Genomic DNA, 19871 nt, shown 5'->3' on the forward strand with positions numbered 1-19871 from the left:
GAACAAAATGGCACGCCCTTGACTTAAGTCGGATCCCTGCTCAATGTAACCCCATATAGACCTTATATTTAAATCTATCTCAGAACAATTTCCACAATATTATTTATTTAGAATTGTTAGAATTCGAATTAAAGTTTTTTAATAATTACCAATTCACCACAGTGAAATATATTTCGTCGGTTCTGTATTTTTCAAATTAGCCACTTATTTCACCTTCTTTTGATTACTTTCTATGTGACATTTTCAGTCATTATTTTCAAAAGCAAAACAGTCTGAATTTTATAAATTAAAATTTCTACTTCTCGGTTTTCTTTCTGGGAAACTAGAAAAGTTCGGTGTGGTTGGTATAACGTTTCACCATAACGATTGTATACATATATATTTTATATTTCGTATTACTTTGCAACTCTTGCAAAAAAATAAATCGATATTAGAAGGCGTATTTGTTAATTGTTCCAACTTCTCACATTCATGACGTGCGATTTTTGTCCACGGAAGTGCACCCAACAGTTTCCAGCGTGCTTCCAGCTCTACCCCGGTTCTTCCGAGAAAAAGAACCCTGGCAATATACACGATCTCCATCTATTTGCGCAACGTATTAATCCGAAATATTACGATGGCATCGAATTGGACTACGCCCATCGGCTAGCGGCCAACAAAATTATCACGTGCAATTGGTTGTGGAGTCATACTCGGCCTTCGGGATTTCGTTTCGGCGGCAATTATTCTTTACGACTATACGATGATTTTTTAGTATGTTGTTTAATGCAAAAAAATACCGTTAAGAGCAAAATAATAAATAAATAATTTTCATCTTCAAAAGCAAACACCCACCATCATGGCAGACATCAATCCAACAACACTGGCTTCCAATGTCAGTATCGTTTTTTTCCCACATCACGCATTACGACTGGAGGCTGCCATGCAACGCGCCGCTGAAGATTTGCCGTTAGAAACTCAAACAAATATCGAGCTCATGCGTCCATCGACTACACTCACCTGGAATTTGTATAACGCCCATTCGCAGAGGGGTCGTAGTACCATATCTCTAATGCGTTCGATTACCAACTCGTGGGCGCTTGGTGGGGAGTTGTTGCTCGAATGGACCGATCCGCGTTCACTGATAACCGAAGCGGCACTCGCTGCACGATACAGTAAGCATAATTACCAAATAGCAGCATCCGCATCGCGTCAGGGTCTTGACATCAGCTATTGGCAGCGTATACATCAACGCATACAGATGGCAACCATGTTCGCCTGGCATCGTAAGACACAGAAAACGATCGCCACAATTTGCTATCAATGGGATTTTGAGGATTCTGTTGTGCGCAGTATGGTAAACTCGGACCTCTCCGTAGGCTTTCAGTATTACCGGTAGAGCTAGTTTCTTATAGGGACCGTACTCATTTTAATCTCATACATATTTCTTCGTTTCAGTTCACTTCCCCATATTCCGTGCGGCATGGGTCTGAGTGCATTGATTAGTTTATTAAACAATCGCTTGGCATTTGGTCTTAAATTTGTTTTGGATCCCAGTGGGCAAAGGCGCGGTGACTAATGAGACGAACAGTGTCTGTGGCTTTTTTAAATCAATTATATTTTAATATTGATTCCTTTAGAAATCGATTAAAATCCAAGACAAGCTTTTTATATTGTATTAATGTAATTATGGCACAAATGGATGAGGATCTCGGAAGGGCTAGACTGGTAGAGCTACATATCATCGTACACTTAAAACTACTCACAGTAGCAAATATTATCACGACTATGGCAGAGCTGACTGGAAACAGTTGGCAGTTGGGAGGTATCTAGTTAAGGGGTGACTTTATAGTTGAGTGCTCCTTGCTCTTCAATAGCACCGCATTCAAATATGATTTCTTATACTGGTAGGAGGCACAAAAAAGTTTTTCTAAAGGAAAAACTCATGTTAGTGATCACGTCTATACTGGCAATAACCATTTTCAGGTCCAAAACTATCTCACTCGTTTCAAGCTCTGAGCACCTGTCAAACAACGAGCCTCCTCAAATTCAAAAAACCAAGGGTTCGTCTACTGGTGTTTTGAATATTGTTTAAACCCACTTTAGAGTAAGGAAAAATTTCATTTTTTTTCTGGTTGCCAAATAACTTCTACAACCAAAAAATTGGGCATCTAGCTTTTGAGTTAATAAATGATTTATATATTTGTTGGGTTGGTTATTACAGTTCCAATTTTTTACCTATCGAAAGTACCGCAAAAGAAAATTTTTGAATATTCAAAAGATCGGATATTTTTGTCTCATCTTGTAAGATGTATGACTCATATACCCATCATCCGAATAACATATTCACACTTATTTTAAAGGAAAAATGGATTGCTCTTTATGATAATTCATTAAAGCGAAACCCTTACAAGTGGCAACTCTATGTATGTATTTAACACAACTCAGCACGAGACAGTATGACGACGCTCACACCAATATTATTCCAACAAAAGTTGAGCGGCTTGTTGCCATTGCCCATGTGTCTATCGGGCATACTTAATGAATTGTTTACAGAATTAACAAATTATTGACACATGATCTCATACCGCTGAGCTAAAGTGTCGATTTACGTTTACAAGTCTATTTATGTGTTTATATTTGTTTAGGTATAGAACGAGCAAGAACCAAGACAACGACAAACACAAGAGGAACTTTATGCACATCGGACCTTTAGCTAAGTTGTGCATTTGACTGCGTAATTAAATGACTAGATGAAGCTAATTAGGTGCTATCTAAAGCGAAACCAAGCTATAGATTGATATCTTGTGGCCAGATGAAAAACTAATACAATTGGCTCATTTTAAGCACTAATCAAATTATATGAGCATTTGTGTGATGTGAATGAAGAAAAAAAGCAATCAGTTACTTATATAGCTTCTTTTTGTCGATATTAATTGCAGCTTAATACTAACGTAGACATACTCGTACAAGATTGCAAAAATAATTGGCGATATTTTTTGTTAGGTTTCGTTGCCGATTCCCACGAAGATCCTAATGGTCGGTTCAAGCTTTCGAAACAAGTTGACATTGCAGTACAAACAAATTGATTAGTATAGAATATTTACTTTTCTTTAATGACGTACATATGTTTACAATCCGAAATATATAATTATATTAACTTAAATCAAACCCGAAAAACTTTACAATACCCACCAAAATCATAACATAAACACTATAGCAAATATTTGAGCCAATGGATAAGGATTACAAGAGTGATCTGTACCAAATTTATTTTAGTGTCAAAGTGTTTTAAAGCTGAATTAGAGAAATTTACGTTTTTTATTAATGCTATTTTGTGAATTTAAGCAATTTCTCTGTCTGCAATATTATCCTCAATTCAATATCACGCCAACCTGATAGTTTCGATAAATACACTATAATTCTCTACTTAGAATAGTATTTGAGGTTACAAAGGACCGTTGTGTGGACAAAATTACTCTACTATTTGTTACGAGAGTTTGAAAATATTTTTGTGATATAATTTGATTAATTTTGTTGCTAGCCCTAGCTAAAAATTAATTTATTTTAAGAATCCTAAACCGATAAAATCATGGGTTAATCATGGGTCAACATCGACTACAAAAACAGATCGGTTCGGTAATAAGGAAATGCTTTGTGCTTTGTAGGATCAGAAGGTTGTTTATTATCATGAGCTTCTCAAACCTGGTGGAAATGTTAAAGTTAACCGCTACAGACAACATGATCAATTTGAACCATGCATTGATCGGAAACTCTTGTAGAACCCCCAGGCGGCGAAGAACTGATAAGGAGAATGAATCAGTTTTTTTGTATGGTATATGGTTGGACTAAAGCATGCCCCAACGATTGGAATTTAAGTGCCCAATCTATAAAAATGGAGACCCCACAATCTGCCTCAACTAATGTGGGATGAGCATCCTCAAGATCGCATATAAGGTTCTATCGAGGGTACTGATATTATTAATCATGCGCCATGCCAGTCATAACTTCGAAATCGTAGATAATATCGTCAATCGTGGAACTAGTATGAACACCAGCAACAACATCAGCCACGAAATACAACGCAGAATAACTCTTGCCAAGAGGTGCTCCTTCGGACTTAGTAGACAATTGAGAAGTAAAGTCCTCCCTGACAAGCAAAACCAAAACTCTATAAGTCACTCATTATTCCCGTCCTCCTATGGTCAATACTTTGATTAAAGCATAAAAGTAATAAAAGTAATCCGAAGTAAAAGAATCCTAAATATAAAATACCACCCTAATACACGGACAGGTGTACACTCGCTCCCAAATGTAGAAATAGACTTGCTTATCAGGATGTAATACAAAAGTATGGCGCTTAGCACTTAAATCAAAAATCAGCAAAGTAAACAGAACTACACGCAATAAATATCATTGATTTTGGTACTAAATATTTCTGTAAATAATAGAAGTAAAATTTTTTTGCGCTCACTCCAACTATGCATACATATGTATGTTATGTGCATAGCTACATATGTATGTATGTATGATTACTTTTGATGTTGGATATTTCATAGGATTACTCTGTTATTTATTGGCTTCCCTCTCGATAACACATTTGTATACAGATTTTTCAACTTTATTTTGTATTTTTTACAATGTTATCAGTTTTTTGTTACATATGCTTTGGCGTGTAATTGGCCTCCGGCCTATAGAACTGCGAGTAAACATTGTAAAAAACAAATATGTATTTTCTGGTGTTACAAAAAATAAGACTATGACGAGCACAAGTGACTCGGCATATAAAAATTACATTTTATCAGATATTGTAACCTTCAATAAGCATGACGCAGGAGACCTAACCTACAACTTAACTGAAGCATATAAGCATGTATGTATGTATGTATGTATGTATGTATAGTATATGTAAATAATAGGTTGTCCAAAAAGGTTTGGGGTATATAGGTAAATAATAGGTTGTCCAAAAAGTCTTGGGGTATTTTTTATTTATTATTATTTTTTTATTTTATAACGGTTTGATGACTCATACCCAGCTATTGACCGATGCTACGGCTGCTACTATGCCGGTCTTTTTCGACCAATTCAGCGATTTTATCGCAATTTTCGACGACAGGCCTTCCGGAGCGTGGCGCATCTTCGACCAGCTCTACACCAGAACGAAAACGTTGAAACCATCGTTGTGCGGTGGAAATGGAAACTGTATCGGGTCCATAAACTGCACAAATTTTATTGGCGGCTTGAGATGCATTTTTGCCTTTATCGTAGTAGTACTATAAAATATGCCGTATTTTCTCTTTATTTTGCTCCATGTTTGCGACGCTATAACTCACGAACGACTTAAAGGAAACGACAATAAATCAAACACGTGTTAGCGCGTGAAATGAGCCTTTCAAAAAGGTATAGCATGACCTGATGCGACGAATAAAACTAGAACTACGCGCTCTCAGCGCCAACTAGTGAAAATGCCGCAAGACTTTTTTGACAAACAATATATGTATATGCTGCTCCGTAAGAATATATTGTTGTAGCTAAATTCCAATGCGGTGGCACATTACAAATACATATATATACATATTATTAACAGCTCAGTGATGTCATCTCATGCGAAAACTCATTAATTCAATTTTAAAAAAATTTGCGTTCTTATTTGGGCAACACCTAGCGCAGTATGATACATACAAACAAAAATACAAACAAATTTCAATTAATTTGCATAAAAATGTGTAGTTTTCACTTTAATTTGAAAACGAAGCGGCACGAATGATTTATAATTGGAAGTAGTGTAAAGATATTTGAATGAAATCTCTCCTCAACCTCTCGAAAAAGACAAACAATTAGATCCAAATATGGCTATGAATTTATAATTATATACACATGTACATCCATATATTTGTATGTATGTATTTTGTGCTTATATCTAGCTTAGATGATTGGCTGAGTTTTTAATTCCATTGTGAGACGCACCTTGATGCTATCCAAAAAGTAGAGAGGTTAAAAGACTTTGTTCATAATTTTAAAATTTTTAATTTATTATTCAAAATTTATGTCGTCCCCCCTCGAATTATTTTCCCACGCCTCGATAATCGAAGAAAACTGTCAATATAACCTTCATTTTTGACCTGCTTTGACGTGGTTTATTCTGCCGAATAATCGTCTGTTTCCGAGTCATATCATTGTATCCAAGACTCATCGCCAGTAATAATACGCTTCATGGCTATCAAAACACTTGCTCGCGACTAAGAATTATCACCGAAGGCCTTTTGCACAATCCTGAACGTTTTGATACAAGAAATTTGATTTGAAATATTGAATGTATTCTGTTCCCACTAACTCCTATAATTGTCTCAATCTCACGATAGGTCATTTGACGATCTTGCAATGTCAGTTTGCGCACAGCATCAATAGTTTCCGGAACAACAACTGATTTTGGGCATCCTTTATGAAATTCTCTTGGAATGATCTGCGACCGTAATTGAATTCACGATACCATCGATGAACACTGGTCTTGGATGCAGTTTCATCGTCAAAAATGTAATTAAGTTCATCGAAGCACGGTGCTGAGATTAATCCATGTTGAGAGTTGTGAAAAATAATTGCGCGAAAATGTTAGCGATTTAATACCTTTTTTCGGCCGAGATGAATATTTCAAATTACTGTAAACAATACAAGAAGCGTCCTTATGTGAAAACGTTCTGAGTACATACATAGTATAACATAAAAAATCTCGAACTTTACGATCAAGTGGTGAGTTGGTTAGATTTCAACTCTAGAGTTGCCAAATCCCGAAATATGAAAGGCAATATACGTATGCATGTTTATTTGTTCTTATTACTTCAGTAATAGACATAGGAGATCAATGAAGTAATTAGAAGTTCTGCCACATGCCACAATTTTACGCTTTTTTTGATCCCAACTTTTTCCTGTTGTTCCGATTGGAGGAAGATTGCAGTGGTCTCAAATCATGGGTGGTGTCACAACAATTCTCACAAGATAACTGTGGTGATTTTATGATATTTGTGAAGGTTACTTATAACATCAGTGGGGTCTACTGAACAACACGGATACAGTCCCTTAATGATTTATTGTATTGACATGGTCTTCCACTTGGGACGAAAAAACTACACTTATACCAAAATCGGTTCATAATTTCACGTACTGACGAATGTTTATTTCTAACTAAAGTGTATTCATTATTATTACAAAAATAATAACTGCTATACTATTTGCAATGTGCATATGCAAACACTGCAAACAATCCAAGTAAACCTTCGTGTTACATTTAAGAACACCAACACTATCTATCAACTTATATGTTCAACTTTCAGACATTTAGCAACAGCCCTAAGGAAATGCTTTTGTTTACGCTTATTTATGGCTTGGTTGCTGTGAATGTACCCCAATCCGACAACGATTCAAACGTCAGTAACAAGACCATATGAAAATTAGTTTATTGGCATAAATATTTATTTTTAATGTCATATAAGTTTGTTTGGACGTATATTTATGTATATATTTTTAATTTGTTCATCCCCTTATAATTAAAGCAAAGGAATCAAATATACCATATAGTACATAATAAAGTGTGATCTATTTCGAGGCGCTTTTAAAGAAAAAGACATAGAAATCTCAAATTTAATGGGGAATGATCATTATTATTCGAAAGAACATTATTTGACATTTATTTTTTGAAGACTATCTCTCTCAAATGTTGGCCGCGGCTGCGTTTCAGATGGTCCATGCATTGAGTCCAATTTCGGAGACTCGTTCGAGCATTTCAACAAGTAGGTGTCGAACGACACGCCTTATGTTTTGTTTCAAGGCCTGAATCGAAATGGGATTGTCCACATGGAATTTAGACTTTACATATTTTCATAGGAAAAGTATAACATTTTGATATCACACGATTTTGGTGACTAATCGACCGGACCGCTTTTAAAGAAATATGGACCGATGATTGCACAGGCCCACAAACCACACCGTTAGTTTTACTGGATAAAATGGCAGCTTCTCAATCTCTTTAAATTGCTCTTTGTCCTAAATGCAGCAATTGTGCTTGTTTACAGACGCATTGATCCAGAAATAGGTCGCTGTAAAAAATTTGGCTCGAAAAGGTCGGATTTTCGTGAAACTTTTAAGAGCCCATAGGGCAAAGCGATGTTGCTAGAGAAGATCTATCGGGTTCAGTTCGGGCGCAAGCTGTATTACACTTCCTATTTAATATCTCGACATAAAATGTGTTCCATACGTCAGTCTGAGTTGCTGCGAACGGCGCCGAATCGACTCTCCACAATCTTCGTGTACACTCTCAGTAGACCGATTATGTTAACCATAAGTCGATCGAAACGCGCGAAACACATACTTTACAGATCGTAATGAAGGTGAACGTTGTAAACGATATTTAGACGTAAGTCTTGCCGTGATGAAAAGCTAAAGAATGGTGAACACAAATATCATGATCAGATCTGTCAAATGAAGGCTATTGAATAAGCACCTCTACTTGGATCAGCCAATATAAATAAAAGTTTTTTTTATATGTTAAAGTAAGTAAAAGTAATGCAAATTATACTAAAAGCTCCCTTGATATTTTTCATGTTCATAAAAATGTATTTATCGCAAAATCTTGTATGGTACGGTATTACCCAGCTTAGTTGCGCTCAAAATATCGATTACCGTTAATGAACGCACTATTGAGTATTGTAAGCATGAAATATAAACTGTAATTTATGTTTAATAATAATAATTTATATTATGAGACCTAACTAACATAGTACTAAGTCTGTCTCTTATACACATCTAGATGTGTATAAGAGACAGGTATTACCCAGCTTAGTTGCGCTCAAAATATCGATTACCGTTAATGAACGCACTATTGAGTATTGTAAGCATGAAATATAAACTGTAATTTATGTTTAATAATAATAATTTATATATCTTACATATTTCTCAAGTGAGACCTAACTAACCTAGTACTAAGTTTGTGCATTTGATAATATATTACTAAGTGTTTTCCTCAATCGGAGATTCTGTTGATGTTATTGTGCCAAATCGAGACGAAGGTGAGATTTCAGGAGTAACACCGACTGTAATTCATAGTTCCTACTTTCCTACACTTTTCTAAAAGTGTAATCCTTTTGATATGTTCACAATCCACACTATCTGAAAGTAATTATGCAAGTATACGGAGACGCAACTAACTGGGATTCAATTAACTCGGGAATACTGTATATTATTTTAGGTATTTTTTATGTTTTCAACACATTCATACATAATACGTACTATTTAAAGTGCGCACGTCGGCAGTGGTGAGGTTTCCTTGTTTATACTTTCTTATCAGTTCCATGTTGACATGCTATATTCCAAGAAATATCAATTGTTTATGTTTCAAAAAACTTCAGTCGGGTTTCACCACAATAAATGTGTTCAAAGTTTCACTATACAAAAGCCGAAACCCATTTCAAACGTGATAAAATTTGGTTAAAGTAAATTCGTTGCGGGAAAAACACGATTATTAATATTTTCGATAAACAAAAAAAAAATCGCAAATAAAAATTTCAAGCTATTTTTGTTTATTCTTTTATTTATTTCTTTTTATGTCCCATCTGTGGTCAATAAAAATTTTATTATTAAATTTGAAATATTTATTTTTATTTTTATTGAATTTCTCATTTATTTATTTGAAAACATGTTTACTTTGGTTGCTTCATTTGTGTTATGTGCCATCATATATTTACATATATGTACTATGTGTATGTAGATCTATGCATAACACATATACATATTTTTCTGATTTATTGGGTTCTTCACTTTCCATTATTCACTTTACCACACCACGTTTTGCCGCAATATTATTCTTTATTATAAGCGAGTATTACTGCACACCTCGTAAATTCATGTCAACACAAAATAGATAATGGAAATAGGTAAAGAATACGAAGTGCAACCCTATTAATTGGCAGATGACGCGATTCACAGCTCACAGCTCGATTGACCGACAAAGTGGCGTGTAAAGAGTAAAGAGGGGGGTGGGAATTGTGGACACATAAAATTTTATTAAAAATACATGAAAAGTAATATTGTTTTGAATGTTATTTGCTTTTTATAATGGATTCTTATATATAAATAAGTGTTTGCGGCCAGTGGAAAATTAACGACAACTAAATTTAGCGTGATCTGATACACAAAAAGTTAATTCCTGAGGATATGATTAAAACAGTGATTTTCCGGGAATATTCAATCAAATATTACAGCAATAGAGGGGTTCGGCAATTTCAAACAAGGATGGATGTAGATGACAAGAAATTCCGGACACAGCTATATGCACCACTTTTAGCTCAGTGAGACCTAATTTTGATAAAAGGTTTCAAATTATGACTCATAAGTTCCTATTGATCAAATAATTGCTTAGTTCTAAAGCGCTTTAGAGACTTGCCAACGGCTATATAGACCTGCGATATTCATGCACCCTCTATGAAAATGGGTAGTGCTGTATCTTGTTGTATGTGAAAACAATGTTTGCAGACTTATGTACCTTCTAGGAGTTTTGTCTGCCATTCCTCTGTTCATTGTAAGGCTTTATTTACAGTTTTTTGGAGATTAGTAGTTGCATCATGTTCACTACTACCAACATTGCTCGCTGCACGGTATCGTCTGCAAATGTGGCTATTGTATAATTACAGTCAACTGGCATGCGTGAATAGAATATAAAGAAGAGGGCCCAACACACTACCTTGTTCAACTCCTGCCTTTATTCCCCTAAGAATATAAAACTCGTATCCTGGTTTTACGTGGAAGTAGCGTCCTAATAAATATGATTTATGATATTGTAATGCTGAATCAGTAAAGTCCGTTTCTATTTCGAAAGCAGTCCTAGATAGATGTAGTCTATGGCTTATTTATCTACATAAAGGTTTGCGTGAAATAATGATTTGATATTGAGGTGCACAGTATGTTCGCCGCAAATGTTAATGAGGATTAGTTTTCCGAAAAAGTTAGCATTTGAAATATTTCTATAAATTGGCGGTTATTTGAACACACATCAGAGTAATCTGCATTGTTGTATGTTTCGATTCAGATTTTTCAGATGATTTTAATTATCCGTTCGAGAAAAGAAACTGAATGAAGTAATTATTGCAAATCTTTTCCGCTATTAAAAACAATCTAGATAAAAAAACGAACCTCATATTGATTTTGGTGAATATTTTGGCTATGAAACGCGTTCTTGCTCGACTCGTCTCAGTAAAACTGAATTTTGTTCAAAAATAATACCATAAACAGGTACTTTTGGACATGCTTGATCGTACGAATTCCAATTTCACATTCATGGCAGAATTTATTCTAGAGGAACAGACGGTCAATAAGGAGTTTTATTTGGCCATATTGAGACGTTTGCGTGAGAACATCCGTCAGCCACGGTCGGAATTGTGGAACAACAATTGATGAATTTTTACACCATCGCATCAAGCAACGATTTTGACCGAATTTTGGTATTTATAAATACCATCAATCAAGCACCGTATTCACCAGGTTTGGCTCCGTGTAATTTTTTCTAGTTCGCCAAAACAAAATTGCCGTTCCATGGAACGCTTTTCAAACGATCGAAGAGATAAAACAAAATTCGTTGAACGAGCTGACGGCCATCCCAAAAAGTGCTTACGAATTACGGGGATTACTTTGAGCAAACAAAATAAGTATTTATGAATAATTACCCTGTTCAGGATATAAATATATTTTAGATTTTACTCGCATAATCCATGACTTAACAAGGGACCATAAGACTGCAGAAAAACTACTATATTTTTCTATTATGTGCGCAAAACAAGATTTTCCAAAGTTAATTGCCCATTTATTACACCCACACGCTGTTTACACGCCACGCACAATTAACTATATAAACAAGCAAATAAACACAAAAACAGGATATTCACATTCAGCTCAGATAAACACCTGCAGAATAATCGCAAAACGCTAAGGCAAGTGTTAAAAAAATCGAAAAAGTAAAACAATACACTAACAAATGCTAAAAACAAAAAAATATATATATATATATCTGAGCGAATTAACTAATCAAAAGTAGAAAACTTTAATACGCTCAAATACCCATTTGTCGAATTTTCTTGTTTTTCCGGTATCACACAAATGTGGCAAGTTAAAGTACACGTGTATTTGAAAAGTTATCGCACCATGCCTATCAACGTTGGTTGTGTGCAAATATACGCATGTATGTAGGTAAGTGTGTAAGCTCATGCACAGATGAATGCATTTAACGGTGAATTTTTAGAAATGACGCCAGCAGGAAACTAACTACCACAAAGACGTAGAGTGGAAAAGGTAAGAAAAAAAGTGATTTTAAACTAACTGCTTGATTGCTACCAGCCCGAAACACGCAAGCAATCTTGCCACAAACTTGAAGCACTCTTCCGTTCACCTTTCAAGTACGTACATAACTGTATTTTTAGTTTAAAATGTTTTTTGTTTCCTCACTCAAGCCGCCGACAACTGTGCAATTTTCATGCAAAATCAACGTCGAGTATCGTGTTTCGGCTGTTCAACTTTTAGTAATCAACAAAAACAACAAATACATATGTGCAAGTGAAATTCTAAATTCAAAATTAAATATTTTCACCGAAACACACAAACGAACCGTACGCACGGCACGCACTTTATCGCCAATGTTTTATTTATTTTTGTATTTAATTTAAATTATTTTTTTGGAGGCGTTGCTCTTAGGCTCGCACAACCACCGCTTGCTTCTATTGATTTGAATGTTAAAATTAGCGTTTCGCGTCCGTATTTGGCCGCTTTGAATCTCAACACCGTGCAATCGACACTTTGAAACCGTACCTCATTGTGTCAACGTTTCTACGCCACTGAACTCAGTTGTCGGCAATGCACAAAGCCAAGCACCTCTTGGAGTCTACAAATGCGCGAAGCAAATGGTGCGTATGTGGTCTTGTTGCTTTTGTTTGGAGCATCCGGCGCCACACAAACCAGTCGGCGAGAGCTTATGTACTCTGTATGTACGCTGCTCTAAGAAAATTGTGTGTACTATATTTTGGATAAACAATAACGTCGGCAGACTCCTTCTCCCAACAATGTAACATGTAATGTGGGGAATACAATGCTCGCGACAGACTGCAAACGACATCTGTCAAATATTAAAACACACACGTTCTTATAGACGGACCTATTTTGACGGCTGCACGACTACACGACGTCAGGCCGACAGTTGTCGTTCTCGCTAACTTCAATTTTATCCTATATTTGCCAACGACAGTAGGACGACAGTAGAGTTGACAGTAGAATGGAAGATAGAGAGATGAGGTAGAGTGGTGATGCCACTAATATGTAAAATGTAAAATTACTCAAAGCTCTAACAAAACTGACGTTAWTTTACAAATAAAAGCATAAAATAGCTCTGTTACATCATTTATAATAACAATTGATAATTTAAAACAAATAAATTTACCTATTTACTTATTTTTTGCTTAAAAATTTCACTTTGAACAAAATATTAAAATTTCATTGAAGTGCAAGGTATTAGTATGGCCACAACGAAATTGTGTACATGCAAAATGGACAACTGAGTTGTTTTGTGTACATGCCGGCCATTGTTATGGTGCTGCCCTCTCACAAATGTTCTTGTAGTAGGATTCACAACGCCATTTTCAGTTCATTGTCGTGCTGCTGCAGTCTGTCGCTAGCATTGTGTTCCACACATAATGTGCACGTATTTACATGTAGGCAACACTCTTCAACAAAGTGAATTGTTTTGGAGTATTTGGAGTCAAATGGTAATTTTGAATGCTATGGGATTGGGTATGAGAAGTGTTCTTGAATCGTTTTAGGCGGAAAAGCAAAGTTACCTTTATACCTTCAGTATATTTCAATTAAGTATTTAAAGTGCCAAATTGAATAATTTAGACTTTGCCGGCTCCAAATTTCGAAACTAATCCCATAACATTTCGTTTACTAAATGTTAAGTTAAATATTAGTAATGTAGTTAGTGTAAATTGAGACTGAGTTTACACGAGAACACACGTGACTCAAATGGCAAGCAAAAGTGCAACAACTTTGAGTTGGTATTCTCTTTCATATCACATTCACAACTTCTTGTCTGCTTCGTGTACACGCTACATAAAAATATTTTTGATTAGCTAATTATTTTCTTTAGTCACCTTTTTCCAAAATATTTCTACTATGAGTGTGTTGCAAATATTCATCTGTTTGATTACACGGTGCACGGCCTCTGCCTCTGATTGTTGAGGAACGAGAATGGTAAGTTTTGGAAACCTGAATATAATTATGCTTATAATTATTACTAAAGAATGTGTTTTATAGAATTCCGACAAAAAAACATTCATTATGAAAGTATTAACTTTGAGAATCCAAATAAATACTTCGCGCAACGATGATACTTAAAGAGAACCGTTAGAGAAACATCGTTTAATCCTATTAGATATAACAAAGTACATTAGGAGGCCGATTAATTCATTTTGGACAAAGCTTTGTAAAGATTTCTACTGATGCAGTAGTTTTTAATTACATATGTATTATTAACTCCAGCAACGTAAGAAGCAGTTTTGGGAACCGGATTGCTAACGAAATCTATTTTTTTGAAGAAAACTTTTGCATGAACTGAGTTTCTGATATCCTCCGGTCTCTACACAAAATGGATAGGAACTACCGAAAAGCTATTCCGATCGAGAAAAGAGTATTTTTGCTCATCTGCAGAATATCTGAGTATCACTGATATGTTCCGAGTAGAAAAATTTACAGTGAAATTTGGTTGGAATTTCGCGCCGAGACTACTACAACCATCCCGATTCAAAATGCTGCCGCTAAATAGAGAGGCATAGCAGAATAGGTGACTAATTTTGAGGTACTTGGATTTCCACAATGCTTAGGAGTAATTGGTAAATATTACTAATCAAAATCTTAAACGGCCTAATAATTGTTTACAGACGGAAGCCCCTTTGATGTGAATCTGTGGATTATTACAACTGCAAAGGGTGCTATTTCACCGTTTTAATGACATTAGTTGATGCTAAGTAAAGACACCGACTATAATGAGTGGAATGTAAGTTTTCAGCGAAAACTGGTTTTCAATGTGTTTTCGTTTCACAGATTTTTTCATGGATAAAAACACAAGTTTTAGGGCGAAAACCAAATATAGTATAAGGTAGGCATGTCTTATGTGTTCGATTGCAGTTTTGAGAGGATCTTAATTAAAATGCTTTAATCTACGACCACATCATTGGTGTTTATTTCACAACTAAGTATAATTTTTCTTTTACATCAGGACTAAATCTCAGAAAAACTACATCAAACAAACAACAAATGTAAAAGAAACAAATCTTCTGAATACTAGTGTAAATTCTTAAGAGAGCACCAAATTGAAATTTTCTTTGTACGCTTATTGGAATGTACTCTCACAAGCTTTGCACTCCACGTCTCTCGCACTCAACACACAATTCCTACTCGAGCGGCACCAATTTCGCTCTGTTTTGATTTTGTTGTTTCGTATACTCGTCGTACCATTTGTTGTTACAATTGAAAAACTTTTGTTAGGTATACTCCGTAAATGCTTGACTATCGCCATAATTGACGCACTTGGTTTCGTCTAGTGGTCTACTTGTCTGGCGCCTAAACGATGTTATTGTCAGTCAAATTTGTTGGTTTTCGGTTATGCTTCGCGCTTTTAGAGTAATTTTCACTCATCTATCCAATTTGAGTTTAGCGTCGTCACATCCCCCCAAAGTATTGAGTTTCAGGCGCTGTTTTTGATTTTATTGTTTCTTGTCCATGCACACTATGCTTTTAGGACTATTTCCTTTAGTGAAGCGAAGGAAAATTAAACCGAAAAGTTTTGGTTAATTATTTATATTATATAATTATGGTCCTTTTTATAGTGGGGTGTTACATTTGTGCTAATATTGTTTTTTTTTCTTCAACAGACTAATGGGAAAACGAAGATGGATCTGCATATACATATAAGAACTTTTATGTGTCACATACATACATACATATTTACGTACATATGTATGTGAGATGCGTACATTTGTAGATGTACATATATTTGCTATTTAAAAGAACGAGACTATTCAATTAGAGAGATACTCCTACTCTTTTTAAAGTTGGCCATCTGATCGTCAGGGCCCATAACTCAACAAAAAAATTAAAAAAAAAGCATCTTCAATAAGTGCCAACACTCGTAAAATCTACGGTCACCATAATTAAAGAACCTTCATGCAAAGCCAAACTCTACCTCAGATAGTAAGGAAAGAGGAAGCGAATTTGTCCATTACAGAATTTTATTTGAGTAAAATCATCTTTTTATGACAATCTCTGGACGTCTACTGACGAAAATTTTTCACTATTTCTTGTTTTAAGGACCCTTAATTGTACTTAAAGGCAATACCAAAACATTTTTTTTTTAATCTAAGACAAGCCTATACCCTCAAGAAGACTTTATTAATTGTGTGATGTCATTTAACAAACTAACTATTTTAAGGTAGTGTGGTAACCTTATTATAACTGGAAGAACCTTTGTAACACACAAGAATAATCGTAGAAGACCCTATGAAGTGTACCACTGTGATCAAAAAAAAAAAAAAACAAAAAACGTCCTTCTTTTACTAAGAAGCTGCTAATTTGTGGGAACCTCCGATATCGGACAACTATAGCATATACTAGATGGCCTTCAAACTAACCGATAAAACTCAAGTATTTGTACGTTAAACTTTTTTATTCGTCATCTTTGGAAATTTGTCATAAACTATTATTAAGGGCATCGCTACAATATCTGAACGTATAGTTTTGTTCAGTTCAATCCACTATAGCTTAAAGTTATCATTCAAACTGATCGATCATAACGGTGCAGACGAAACTAACGCTTTGTTTTTTGTTTTTTGTTTACTCACATACAATAGACATCAAATGAAAGTATAAATGCAGAACTTTTCTCTCGAAAACTCGCAACGTCGACTCATCAGTTGTTTGTTTTGAGATAAAGTAATTTAGTCCGATGAAAAAACACGTAAAGCGAATGTGGTGTAAACCTACTTAAAAAAAAAAAAATACTTAAAGCTACAGTGCGTACAATCATCAGGGAAGCATGGAGGATGTTCTCTCATGGTTTGGGGCTGTTTCTGAAAATTTGTTGTAGGTAGTGTATTTAAAATCGATGGACGAATGATGGTTGCTTCATATGTTGACATTCTTAGCGAAAATTTGAAAATAAATCAATTATTATAAAACAAGTTTTCTTAGAGACGAAGCCGTCAATTTGACATTATTCCAATGAAAGTATTAGAAAATTTGGTTCGAGGCATGCCAAAACATCTTCATGCAATAATTTAGAATAAAGAACGCAATATTAATTACTTAATTTACTTTCAAAACAAACGTTTTGTATTTTTTCAAAATTTATACGATCATTTGACTACTTTTGTTTAAGAGCCCTCTTTTTAAAGTGGAACACATTTTTTTCTATTCCGGAGAAAAAAATAAATAAATTTATAATTTGTTACTTAAATACCTATGTAAATGTAAAATTAATGTATGAATTATTAATTCTTTGTTTTAATAAAAAACTATATACCTTCTCACACTTAGGCTTTATATTCATTTGCTTCGAAATTTTCAGAAACAAAATCAATCTTATTGCCTGAGCCAAATTGATTAAGTGTGAACAATGAAAACGATCAATGACCAACTAACTCACTTGAATATGGCATAATTTGGGTTCCACTCAAATTTAGTACCTTACATATTTTCCTTTATATTTCCACCTCGTTAATTTATTTACCGTTCGGCGCGCAAAATACATAAATAAATACTAATTAAAGTAAATACATTTTTATTGCTTTTGTTTTCGTAAAATTTTATTTGTATCCCCAGTTAGACTAGCCGGTACGTCGCCTACTTTGACGCATCTGTCTTCAATTAGCCGCTTCGCTTGACCAGAGCAAGTACTGTTACTTTTACACGCCTCAAGCAAATATATTTTTTTTTATTCCACTTTCTTTTGCATTGAGCAAATTATTTTTGCAAGTACATTTAAATATTTACACAGTTCCACCTTCTACGTTCTTCGGTCCGAACACCCCCGCATACACAATGTCCTTTCACTGCCGAAAGCAAAGTGGGTTCAATGGAGCATACAAAATTTCGCGTGCTAATGTACAACTTGATATTCGCTGCGAATGTCCTTCCAAATGTAATTGCTTTATTATCTAGATTCTTGTTGTAAGTGAGTGACAGCGCAACAGGTGTTAATTTGATTGAGAGTGGAATGCTAGTGGAAAACAAGGAAATATGTAGACACTTACATATAAAAGTATACCATTTAGTATATATTAATGTATATATCTATCTCCAAATGCACTCATATGGAAATGTGCAAAATTACTAAATAAGTTGTTAATTAACAATTATATTATATAATTTTGGTACTCACAAGAAATCCTCGTTATTAATTTAAAGTTCTTTATTAACGTTCACAGACTCCTATCACCATGATTAATTTCCCTACTTCGATTCTATATAAAAATGGTTCATGATATGTTGTACTCATTGTGTATCCTTTCGTCCACATGGAAAACTAACGCCGAGCATACATCACGTGCCTCAATATTAACATTGTTGCATTATTGGTGGCGCAGAGTTCAAGCACCGCTCCCATTTTAACATCAGCCAAATAATCTCAGTGGCGCCAATTTACTCTTCATGATGTTTCCCTATACTTCTCCCATCCACCCTATTGATGGAAATGTGTATACGTACATACAATGTATATACTCATGTGGCAGTCGAAAAGGATATCTGCCAGCTAGCTATGCAGGATTCTTTTTCAGCTTGTTCGCAACTAATGAATAAAACATTTGTATTGGTATTTTGCTTTCCTAAACACCGGGTTTTCCAATAGGGATGATATTCATCGAATTGTTGAAAATTTCGAGCGTACATTTTCTTAACGTAATGTTCAAGTGCCAATCAGACAAAGAACCGCTCAGTAATGAAAATATTGTTGCCGTTCACGCAATTGTAGCTGAAGACCGCAATTTGTCGATTCCAAGACGTTCTCAAGAATTGGAACTGTATCCAACCACAGCCTGATGGTTTTTGAGAAAGTTTTTGGTCTTGCAACCGTAAAAATTTTTTCTCACTCAAGAACTGAAGCCATTGGATCATCGTGAATCTGCTGATTTTGCTTTGGAACAACTTGAAAACGATAACGATTTTTTTTAAGAAAATCATCTTCTAAAAAAATGTCGAATATAGTGCAAGGAAAATCCACAAATTATCCTTGGACAACCATTAATTTACTTAAATTGACAGTTTGGTTTGATTTTTGCTCTGATGGAATCATCGCGTCGTACTTTCAAAAGGAAGCAGGTGACATCGTTACTGTCGATGGAGAGCGACATATATAGATCGATGATAACCAACTTTTTCTGGCCGGAATCGAAAGAAGTTGATGTTGACAACACTGATTTCATAAAGAGAGGTTAAGTGCTACACAAGATGAGTAAAAGCGGAATTATTGCGGGAAAAGTTATGAGAATCGATTATTTCAACAAAATATGACATCGAAGTTTTATTTTAACACCTTTAGACTTCTTGGGGTTATTCAAAGTCATATGTCCTTAGCAATAAACAGTACGTTAAATATTCACTTTAAAAACTTGAGGGCCAAATCCCCCTGACATACGACTTATTTAAGTGGCAAAAGTGCTCGAAAATTGGGTCCATCAAATTCGTTCCAGCTAAAGAAGTCATGTAGGCCATTTAAATAATGCTGTATTCATAACTTAATTGAATCGATTGTACATCACATTAAAAAAAAAACATTTTATTGTGTTTTGGAATAATACAATATCAATCTTATG

General features: G+C 34.9%; 2 protein-coding genes across 6 annotated transcripts in view; one reads left to right on the forward strand and one right to left on the reverse strand.

The window, feature by feature from the left end:
* LOC108965500 overlaps positions 1-19871 on the reverse strand; it is a 33604-nt gene that overhangs the window by 7069 nt on the left and 6664 nt on the right. The window contains exons 1-2 of one of the 5 annotated variants that reach the window (XM_018927967.1): positions 12605-12854; positions 9259-9413 (exon numbers count right to left, since the gene is read on the reverse strand). The exons of 1 other annotated variant lie outside the window; for it this stretch is intronic. In XM_018927967.1, coding sequence (XP_018783512.1) covers positions 9259-9322 — 64 coding nt within the window. In that variant the 5' untranslated portion in view covers positions 9323-9413; positions 12605-12854. Of the gene's footprint in view, positions 1-9258; positions 9539-12421; positions 12855-19871 lie in introns of those variants that run through there. 3 more of the 5 variants (XM_018927966.1, XM_018927969.1, XM_018927968.1) reach the window with 3 other exon arrangements.
* Positions 277-1629, forward strand: LOC108965502 (mitochondrial import receptor subunit TOM40 homolog 2). The gene is made up of 3 exons (XM_018927970.1): positions 277-753; positions 824-1374; positions 1438-1629. Exons 1-3 carry the CDS (start codon positions 472-474, stop codon positions 1556-1558), a joined length of 954 nt encoding a protein of 317 aa, XP_018783515.1. The 5' UTR covers positions 277-471; the 3' UTR covers positions 1559-1629.

Source organism: Bactrocera latifrons, unplaced genomic scaffold, assembly GCF_001853355.1.
Source record: "Bactrocera latifrons isolate USDA-ARS-PBARC rearing strain unplaced genomic scaffold, ASM185335v1 scaffold_140, whole genome shotgun sequence".
In the NCBI taxonomy this organism is placed as follows: Eukaryota; Metazoa; Arthropoda; class Insecta; order Diptera; family Tephritidae; genus Bactrocera; species Bactrocera latifrons.